The sequence below is a fragment of the Rhipicephalus microplus genome, chromosome X, assembly GCF_043290135.1.
Source record: "Rhipicephalus microplus isolate Deutch F79 chromosome X, USDA_Rmic, whole genome shotgun sequence".
Lineage (NCBI taxonomy): Eukaryota > Metazoa > Arthropoda > Arachnida > Ixodida > Ixodidae > Rhipicephalus > Rhipicephalus microplus.
In genome coordinates this window covers 104580158-104590870 of record NC_134710.1, presented here as the reverse complement: position 1 = coordinate 104590870, position 10713 = coordinate 104580158, and the positions used below count along the sequence as shown (strand labels likewise).

General features: G+C 46.0%; 1 protein-coding gene across 1 annotated transcript; it reads left to right on the top strand.

The window, feature by feature from the left end:
- Window positions 1-1075: 1075 nt before the first annotated feature.
- LOC119176281 (forkhead box C1-B) lies at window positions 1076-4269 on the top strand. Its single transcript, XM_037427486.2, has one exon. It carries the CDS (start codon window positions 1364-1366, stop codon window positions 2618-2620), a length of 1257 nt encoding a protein of 418 aa, XP_037283383.2. The 5' UTR covers window positions 1076-1363; the 3' UTR covers window positions 2621-4269.
- Window positions 4270-10713: the final 6444 nt, after the last annotated feature.

Here is a 10713-nt window from a genome sequence, read left to right as displayed (position 1 = left end):
ATAGGACGTTTCTAAACTGGTCATAGGCAGGCCTGATGTCGGGAAAGGAATCGCGTTAATTGATTAATAACGCGTTTTAGAACGTCACTAACACAACGAGGTGTCACACACTGCGAAGGGCATCATGATTGTATTTCCCAATGCTCCAACCCGTAAAGAAAAAAAAATGTTATAGATCACCTATTAACTGTGACCCATTCCCACTTCAGGCATAATTCTTCATCGTCGTCAGCCACTGCATAGCAAAATTGCACAAAATTCCTTGCAAGCGTATAGTGCAGATACCGCACTTCTCCGAAGAATGACGAAGGATAGCATATTGAATGCCGGCCTACTACACAAAAATTATTATTATTTATGTCCTTGTAGCAGTTACCCAAAGAGTGTTACAAAAAAGTCCGAAAGGCCGCTCTTCCAACTTTCGCTGTGATTGTGCTGCGCGTCCTGGGCAGGTATGGTGTTTTTTTTTTTCTGTCTTGGAATAGCCTACCAACAATCTCTAACAGCGTTAATAGAGCAAGAGAATAAAACAAAAGGTTATGTTGTAATTGAGGACTTGGTTATATAACACACATTTAGTGTTCCATAACCAGTGCGCAAAATAAAACGTTCTTATATGTACGTTGTGCGCATATACAACAACACCGAGGTTCCGCAGCTCTGAGATCTCGGTAGAACGAACGAGACCCGTTGTATGTAAAAGGGAGATTAACAATAATAGCCGCATATATCATGCATTGCAACGGCCAGCAGAAAGCGTTGGTAAAGAGGAAGAGGAAAACTAGAGTGCCGGACAAAAGCGCAAGCGCCGTTCAAGTGCCGTCGTCCATTAGCCCAGAGCAGAGCTTGTCGACGGTGACGGAATTGGGCTCGATCAAGTGCCGACAGCCACGGGTTCGGGTGTCCCCTATCGACGGCGGCAGCAAGGGAGTGGCCAGGGTGCCCTTCGGGGCCGACGTCAGCGCAGGAAGGGGCGGGCCCGCAGTCCCTCCCCCCGTGGCCGCTTTGCCCCCACTCCGAGTCATTCACTCTCACATACAGCCTCCTCCTCCTCGCAGCCCGAGCTTCAGATCCGACGCGAGGGGGAGCGACTCGAGCCCCGCTTTTTTCCCGATCGGCCGGCCAAGTCCACGCGGTTTTTCGGGTTGTTCTCCGTCAGCGCAGTCGACCGAGCGCAGCGTAGTCGCGAGTTCAGCCCTGCCGCCGCCCCCACGCCGGGGGATTGCGAGCGCGGACCCCGCGCGTCAATCCACGGGCGGCTCCCACCCTCTCCCTCGCAGAAACATGGCGCGAGCTGGCTGCGCAGCGCGGACGGGAGCCTGAGTGCCCGCGGTAGCAGCGACAGCATTCGGCACCACGCAGCATGCACAGTCTGTACGGCGATCACCACGGCCAGGGCTACTACCGCTACAGCGGCTACTCGTCGCCGCCGGCGGCGGGTGGCTCCGGGGCCAGTTCGCCTGCGCTGCAGCTTTACGGAGCGGCGCACGGCCAAGAGCCTCTGGGTGCATATCCAGGCCGCATGGGTCGCCAGCCGCAGTACATGGCGGCACCATACGCGGCCGGTGCCATGACTATCCAGCAGCAGGCTCCTAAGGACATGGTGAAGCCACCCTACTCGTACATTGCACTCATTGCAATGGCCATCCAGAATGCGCCAGAGAAGAAGATTACCCTTAACGGCATCTATCAGTTCATCATGGACCGCTTCCCGTTCTACAGGGAGAACAAGCAGGGCTGGCAGAACTCCATACGACACAACTTGTCGCTCAACGAGTGCTTCGTCAAGGTGCCTCGCGATGACAAGAAGCCCGGAAAGGGCAGCTACTGGATGCTCGATCCTGACAGCGTCAACATGTTCGATAACGGTAGCTACCTGCGTCGACGCCGGCGTTTTAAGAAGAAAGACAGCACCAAGGACACCGCCAAGGACGACGCGCAACGCAAGACGACTACTGAATTGGAAGACAAGAAGCCTGCAATCAAACATCAGGCGAATAACGGCCCCAGCAGTGGTCGCACCAGTGGCGAGAGTCACCAGGCGGTCACTCCGAAGACGGAGCCCGTGGCGGACTCCTGCCTGCTTGCCTCGTGCAAGTACGAAGTGCGACCTCTGACGCAGCCGCTTGGCGAACAGCAAGGGGCGCTGACACTTGACCCGTCCTTGTCCGCATTCAGTGTGGACAGCCTTATGACGCGTGACCAGACAGTGGACGAGCTGAGCCACTATTCGCGGCCCCTCTTTCAAGCTGCCATGACACCGTGCCCAAGCCCAGCGACTCTTAGCTACACGTGCAGCTCGCCAGGAGTGTACGCCGACAGGGGTGGATCCACTAGCGACGACACCGCCGCGGTAAGCGGCACAGACTCTCTGCCGGCCAGCCAGCAGCAGCACTACGCAGGCTCCCGGCCTGCGTGGTACACCATGCAGCAGCAGTTAATAGATCCCTCCGAAGCGTACGCGGCCACCAACGGATTCAGGGAAGCGTATGCAGGCGCGAGTGCCGCGCCTGGAAGCAACAGTACCACCACCGGTCAGAGTTCTTACCAGGTGGGCTTCCCGCTCAACAACGCTTACCAGAGGTCCTACACGGCGGGCTACGACTGCACTCGATACTAGGTACAGTGGCACATCTTCTCTAGAACAAATTCTGCTGTCGTACTGCACCGTGCCCGTGGTCTGTGCGTGATCCGTCTCGACCAAAGGGCTTCTGGAACGTGGACATTTTGTGTGGGTGTGAACTGGCACGAATTCGAGGGCCCGTGCTGCGCTTGATTCTTAGGACGCGCTGCCCGCCCACAATAACGGACACGTGCTGCTAGTCTCTGAATGAAAAGTGTTAGGTAATGTCCTCATGTTGTTTCGATATGTATATGCATTCATGTTCTGCTCATATTCTGTGGGCAGATGTGGACACCATTGAGGCGAAGACGCATCAGCATGCTTCTCGCTTCATTGTGGTCCAACTCTGCCCATTGATGCTTGTCAAGCATAATCACTTTTTTTTCTGCGGGCAGTAAGCGCTGTATAAAACTCATATCATTAAATGTGCATGAAAAGAATCCTAAATTTATAACGAAAACGTTCGTAAGGAAGGCAAATGGGTGGTTTGTATTATGCTATTGCATTTAATGTCAATATCGTCACGCGTAGGCTGAAAAAGTTGTGAACACTGTAAAATGATTTTTTTCAGAGAAGAGCGAAATAATAATGTGATTGCTGTGAGAAGTGTTTTGGGTTTTGCGCTTTTATTACAGTTAGCTCGGTGATACCATATTTAGTCAGCATGCGCATTCGTCGAAGACATTCTGTAGCTTTCTGACAGTTCACCTTGAAAGCTGTTTCAACCGGTTTAATCACCAATGCTTGGCTTCGGACGGTAATTTACACGATGGTTATGCCAAAAGTATACAATGTTGACCTCAGTCGTTAAAATGAAATAGTTCAAGAACATTAATCTACTTCGCTCACCTCGTCTTAACAATTTACCTCATGCCTCAAGTCAAGCGGCGCTGAATCGGTTATAAAGGCGTTAATCATTGACAGAAGTACTTCAGGCCACCCATCCGCTGTGCTCCCGTTTTTTATATTATGATTATATTTTTGGAAGATCTGTCTTTCGTTGTTGGCAACCTGATGAAGCGCGAGATGCTGGTTTGTGTGGTCTTGAAATCTCATGCCCACTCGGCAAATAAAAAAACTGTGCCATGAACCGATCCGAGCAAAATGTGTAGAAGGCAGAGAAGAGTATAAAACCTTTCAAAAGAAGTTGGAAGGGAACCTGAAAGTGAACCTCTGTTTACTATTTTCGAAAAAAAAAAAAACACTTGAGCCACTGCGTGCGTGATTGCAGCAGTTTCTGGGCTGTGTGTAAGAACGTTTGCGCATTTGCAGACATTCCAAAGCAATTAATCATGTCAGAGGGTTCATCCTCACTACTAAGAGCACTGGAACGCCGTGGGTGCAACACAAGCCACGCTAACGGCTTCCGGAGTCAGTTGCTGTTACACACGTTTTGGGGTGTATACATTTTACGAAAGTTTAATCTTATTGCTTCCATGTATCAGTGCCCCGACAGCAACGATTTAAAACCAGCCTCACGCGCTCATAGACTTTTGCCTTCCGCCGAGCCTACGGCGACGTTCAGCGTAAGTTTAAAACCTGGCTTGATACTAAATGTCTTGAAAGAGATGCGCAGGATGCAAAGAAAAAAATGTCTGAGCTGCAATAGGCAAGAAAAAAATAAAACGGTGATCCTATAAACAAAATTATTTGTTTCTTTTACGTCAGGCTCATGTGGCCACACGGAAAAGTAGCAAGCCCTAGTTTTTCGTTCCGGTGGTAGCGACCAGCAGTATCGCACTTCATCTCCCCTTCATTTGTTGCAGCAGACGACAAGCTTGAGCGTGGTTGTCGAAAGGTTGTAATTTATTTAATTGTCACTAGCAGTACATCTCCTATCGTCCGCCGGACATCGAAGCTACAAAGATTAACCTAAAAAATATTACGTTTCATGCTTCCCGTCCATATAAATAACGTAAAATAATAGTGCGTTATAAGGAAGAACAGGGTGAACTGAACTGGGACACATTAAGACGATTGCTTCGCGTTGTTCAGTTTGTCAAATGTCACATTCTTATGACATGACCATCTTGCTTGTAACTTGCAGCCCAACGACACTGTTAGTGGTAAAACGTGATGGTGCACTGCGGAGGCCAGTCATGTTTTGTCAAATCAATATGTTAGCATTCGCGTGTCCGAATACATGAACTCTAGGGGAAGGCTTCCACCATAGGGCAAGGTAACGCTTTACGTTGTGTTGTGACATTTATAGCATTCAATTATATTGCATATATTGAAATATGGTATTTATGACGCCTTTTTGGAACAAAAAACACACTTCAAATAGAAATAGGTTTTACCAATGCCTTTTTTTCTAAAGACAGTTTTTAAAATGCTTATTCGACATAGAACACCCCCAAAAAGACGCTAATTATGATCACTGCATTATTATTCAATAAGGTAACTGCAGCGACCCCAGAAATGAGCAGTTGAAGTCGGGACTGCCATCGACAGTTGAATTCAGAGCGAACAATATGTTATAAATTCTACGAGTTATCTTGTACACGATACATCGGACATTTAAAAAAAGCAATGAATGATTACGTCCGAAATTACACAAAGTGCCCACTGTCGGTGAATGAATAGTCAAAAAGTTTTCACGTGGACAGCAGTGATTTGTAGAGTCTTGATATGCGTTCCTGCAAGAACGGATGCTGTTAAAATTGGAATATAAATGAAAATGCTATGCACTCAAAAAGACAAATGTATAAAAATTGCAGGATGATTGTCACGTTTCCTGAGTGAAACACTGCTAGTGGCAACACGCGCTCTGTTGACGCAAGAGGTGCCGAGCAGTGTCCGGTTTGTCATGTATCGAGAAAGGGCAACAATGTTGACCTCAGTCGTTAAAATGAAATAGTTCAAGAACATTCATCTACTTCATCTACTTCATCCTATTCATCTACTTCATCCTATACAGCAAAACTTTCTTGCGATTTTTGCAGGCCACATGTTTGTTATTCTACTGACAGACGCGAAAACAAGCAAATGAGTGATTTGTCTCCAAAAAGTACACAATTCTGTCAAACAACTCAATGGAAAAAGTCAGATTCACTCTCTTTCTCAATTGATATTGTGTTCGGAATTTTCTTCATGTTGACGAGAAAGGAGATATAAAAGATATTTTGGGTGAACGCGAATCATTGTCGCGGCCGCTCTTGGATCATGCAATCATTTAAACAACGTACGAGGAATGAACAAGAGTGTACCAAGGAATTATCACTATTCTAACGAAGGTTATATTTGGAGCAAACGCTTATCGACTCAGTATATACGCTCAAAGAAGAGTCTCCTTGTCAAAACTTTGTCCCACGTGACATTTGTACAGTGACTGCTCGTCAATGCAGAAGCATTTTCTCTTCTACTCAATTGGTGTCTCGTTCTAGTGTGCATACAGAGATTTACACGAAGAGTTACGTGATAAATATGGCAAAAACCTGCAGCAAAACACGCGTCACACACGTAAAAATGAGGATCGTGAAGGGCGAGCATCGTGCTCATACGGTACTGTAACGGAGCCTTGCTGCTTCTTTCAAACTCTGTTACGTCATTTCCGTTGTGTCCAGTGATAAAGGCCGACTAGCATGATTTCGATGCGAACTTGCAAAACCAGACGATGCGAAGATACGAAAGTGCGAAACCTGTAGGCTTATATTGTGACGCTTTTGTAATTTCAATACTAAGTCTTGGCGCCAACCATTTATCATAAAACAGAATGTAATGTAGCACTGTGAAAAGCTGCGCTCATGATGACCACTGACTCATTAACACTTGTGTATATGATTTCAAAATCAAGGAATGGAAACTATTCGTACTCTATTGGATTGAATTTTTACATTTATCAGTTTTGTTTCAATCGTTAACGTGCTCAATAAGGTGTAAAATAGTCGGGACTGTTCTGCGTTTACAATTTGACCATGTCTACATAATTGAAAGAATGATACACGTGAGTGATCCATAAAGAGGGAAACAATGAACTTCATGTTGGCTCTCCCAGTGTCTGAGCCGTCGGGTGAAAATGAATGTTTTCTAACTTCTTGCGTCACAGTGAGACACTTGACAGGCACGAGTAATGCGTGCTAAAAGGAACAGCAATGTGATACAAAAGTGCGAGTTCACGCACGCAACGCTAAATGCGACTGCGGCTACCCTGCAGCCTCGTTGGCCAGAACGAATATATTTTTGGACACATAGCATGGTCACGTAAAGAGGAAATGTGCTCTCCCTGTTTACATCTCCTTTCTTCTGCCCGCGCGTGAGAGGCGAACTGCCCGCGAAGGAGATGGAAGCACGTACAGCCCGGCGCGAACGTAAAACCAGCGGCCTGCCCTTCTTTTCGCTCAGGACGTAAGGTTCTTGGAGCGCAGCTCCAAACAAGATGTTCTCTGCCCAGACGTCGGCTTTTCTGGTCCAGAAATACCGGCCGTCCTGCAGGGCGCTGCGTGCGGATCGGATGCGGGCCTTGTGTAAGCAGGGACGCAACTGCGCATCTCCCCCGTTCGCGCTTTCCGGGTGGTTTTTGTCACGGGGGACACCTGAGTGAAAACATGTTTCATACTCAGTGCGGCGGTGAAAGCTGCTCGGCTTGAACAGGCGGAAACGTCAGGAGCTCGACGGAAGTCGCTCGAGTCCAGTTATTGTATAGCTTCATATAACACACGACTGCTTTTCGACTTTCTCTCCATGAGCTTAGTAATCCGACATCGAGTGACGCGTCTATTTAAAGGGTGCATTAGAAACCAGCCGCATTCACTCCTAGACTATTTGTTTCGAAGATATTATTTTAAAGTGGTCCTATAAAAGCGGCAAAAGTGGCAAAACAACCGAAAAAAAAAAGATATGTAATGCCACCTGTCAGTGTTGTGCGGGGGTTGTCACACAGTTTCTTGAATGAGCTGGTTCACGGTGCTTTAAACGCAGAAAACGTATCTGGAAGTCTTTCTTTTTATTATCAAAAGGACCTCTTTTCTAATAGCCAAAAAACAGTTACTTCTGTAAACATCAAGGCGTAGTTTCGGAGCCACACCGAGAGTCGATATGCGTAATTGTCGTCTTCGCTGAAATAATCCAGGCGCGTTTTTGACGGGATGTTGCCTCGCGGGACTGTGCGTCCTTCGGTCAGCAAGCGCCTAAATGACGGCAGTGAGGCATGCAGACTGTTTCAACATGCGAAAGAAAGTATTCCAGTGCTGTCTCGTTGCACAATAGGGCTCTAAGAATTTGCCGTTGCGCTTGAAGACATATGTGCAGTGTTTCGAATTTGGAGTCTAAAGGAACGTTGCTGAAGGTTGACTAACTTCCAACATATATAGCTTCATCACAGTTAGCCGTCTAAAATTGGGGTGGGGTGTCCAGCGCGCAAATTTTAAAAATAAGTATCAACAAAAAGGGACGTCAAGTGTCTCGCTCCCGAAGTAAAACGTTGGTGTCATATGTAAATATGTTCGTTGCGAACAATTGTAAAGTAAGATCCTTTTCTGAAAAACCGGAACTGTTGCCTCAATCAGTAATCAGTATCTTGCACGATGAAAGGTGTGCGCCACTGCAGAAACAGTGTGAGACGTTCTTCGAACTCCCAAAGCCAAGAGAACAATGCATACTTTTCTCATTTCGAAAAATGAGCCTTCTTCTCATTCCCAGTTTTGCGGACTCCATGAAATATGCGTAGATTTCTTGTGTATACGGCACAAACATGTTCCAAGAATGTTTCGCTGACTGAAAATGATTGCGTTTGTGTCACATAAAACATTTTTATTTCATAGTTCACGTACACAAACACTTCCTCAGCACCAATATTTGTGTCATATACGTAGAAGTAAATGGTCGCGCCACTTTTTGCTTAACAAAACATTGCGATTCACTGCAGCTGGAACAACTTTGACTATGTAGGCTAAGCGACATACAGCTTCGTCCAGTAAGCGCTTGATAGTATAGAGTTTACAGAAAGTAATGAAGTCCCTTGCGTCGTTGAAGGACGGCAATCACTCCAAAGACTTGAATAGATGAATTATTGGAAACCTGGTGATAACAATATTTGCTGAGGTTTAACGTCCCAAAACCCCGATATGATTATGAGAGACGCCATATTGGAAGGCTCTGAAGGCTTTTTCACTACGTGGGGTTCTCTAACGTGTACCATTATCTAGGCACACGGGTCTCAAGCATTTTGCCTACATTGAATTGCGGCCACCATGACCGGGAGTGGATTCCACGGCACTTGAGTCGCCAGTCGCATGAAAACCTGAATTAGTGTAAATTGATGACATCTGTAGGCTATAACAAAGCAGGAAGTGGGAACAGTTGTTTTGTGTAGCCTTTCGGACCATATATATGTATATATATATATACAGGGTGCCCCAGCTATCTTTGACGCCAGAGTTTGAAAATATATGCCGACACACGCAACGACGACGTGATCAAATGCGTGTTGCTCACTGTTGCCCGGAGTGAGTCAGACTATTCTTTGTGTTCTCATTACTTGCCTAATTAAGTCTCTTTTATTTTACTTTTTAGCAACGAAAATGGGCCAGCCATTCCAATAAGAAAGTTATTCATTGGTTTGCAAAGCATCCAATAGACTGTTTCGAGCTTTATATCTGTTGATTTTTCATGTTTTCCTACTAACTGCAAGTGTCTCTGAAATGCAAAAAAACATCACGAGACAAGCCCGCTCGCGCGGCAGTGCGCATGATGATTCTAGCGCTCCCTAACGTTCCGCGTACGAACGACCATAGCACTTGCCCGATTGTGCTGTCTCGACAGGGCCGCAATGATGGTGGTGGCTTCTCGATGAACGCGCGTTTCGATATCGGCCGCAAAAGTGATAACCGCTGTTACTGCTTACCACTGTCATGAACTGGCGCAAAGGAAGCGTATCGTTCGTACGTGGAACGTTAGGGAGCACCAGATTCATTAAGTTTGTCATGGGGTTACCAGAAAAACACTAATAATTAACAGACATAAAGCTCGAAACTGTCTAATCGGACGTTTTGCAAACCGATCTACAACTTTCTAATTGAAATTTTGTACCCATCTTCGTTCCTTTGGAAGTTAGTTAGTTAAAAGGGTCTAACTAAACAACTGAATATATATATATATATATATATATATATATATATATATATTGTGTGGAAACATAATTGTAGCTAAGATGCTATATGCTATACTTTATCGCAGTGTCAAAACTCTGGAGTTAAGCGATTGCACTATAGTGGTTTCTTTTAAAGCAGTTATAGTGGTCTATGGCAAGTTAGCCGTGCTGCAGTAGTGCAGGCCGGTAAAGACCTCACTTACAGGCCTGCAAAACATAATAGTGTCTCATGCAGGGCACACAAATTCTGCTTCCATAGCGCTTGCTATGAAGCAATCACAACAGGACTGATTAATGTTTATCACAGGATAGATATAATGCTCGGGTTCCGACTGAAAGCATTGCTTTGAAGGAAACCTGAAGCATTTTCACGTTCTCTGGTGCTACGACGCCGTATATCTACGGGCGGTTGAAAGAAGGCGCTACAAAAACCAAATAATCAGACTACTCGTGCCGAATAGAAGCCGCTTATGGAAACAAACAGGCTTCCGGAACTTAGACATTGTTTTCTTTTCAGGAGGTCAGGTGCGGAGCAGTTTATGTATCCCCGCACTTCGCACTTAAGCCGACTATAGGTGCGTGGCAACCGGGGCGCTTCAGCTGTCTTTGAAGGCGGGCTTTCTCTGAGATGTGTTATTTAACGTTATTGTTTATCGATCAAATTTCAGTCTACTGGTTCTTTATTTAAATTTTGATAACAGAAGAACAAGTCTTGGAGGCTAGTGCACAGAAGCTTAAGAGTCCATGCAAAAGCCGTTGCAGCAGGAGGAGCAGTAACAAAGGGAGAGCCGCATGGCAGTTTTCATGCGGTTTTCTGATTGCCTTAATTTATTTAGAAAATTACTAATGTTCTTCAGAAAAGGAAAATCGAAAACTTTCGCTTCTGCTCGAGCAAAAAATTATCACTGATACCAAAGTCTCGACAACAGGTTCTTATTGATCAACTGCTGTCCTCATAAAGCCTAGTCCACTTCTTGAAACATTTGCCGCGACATAATAT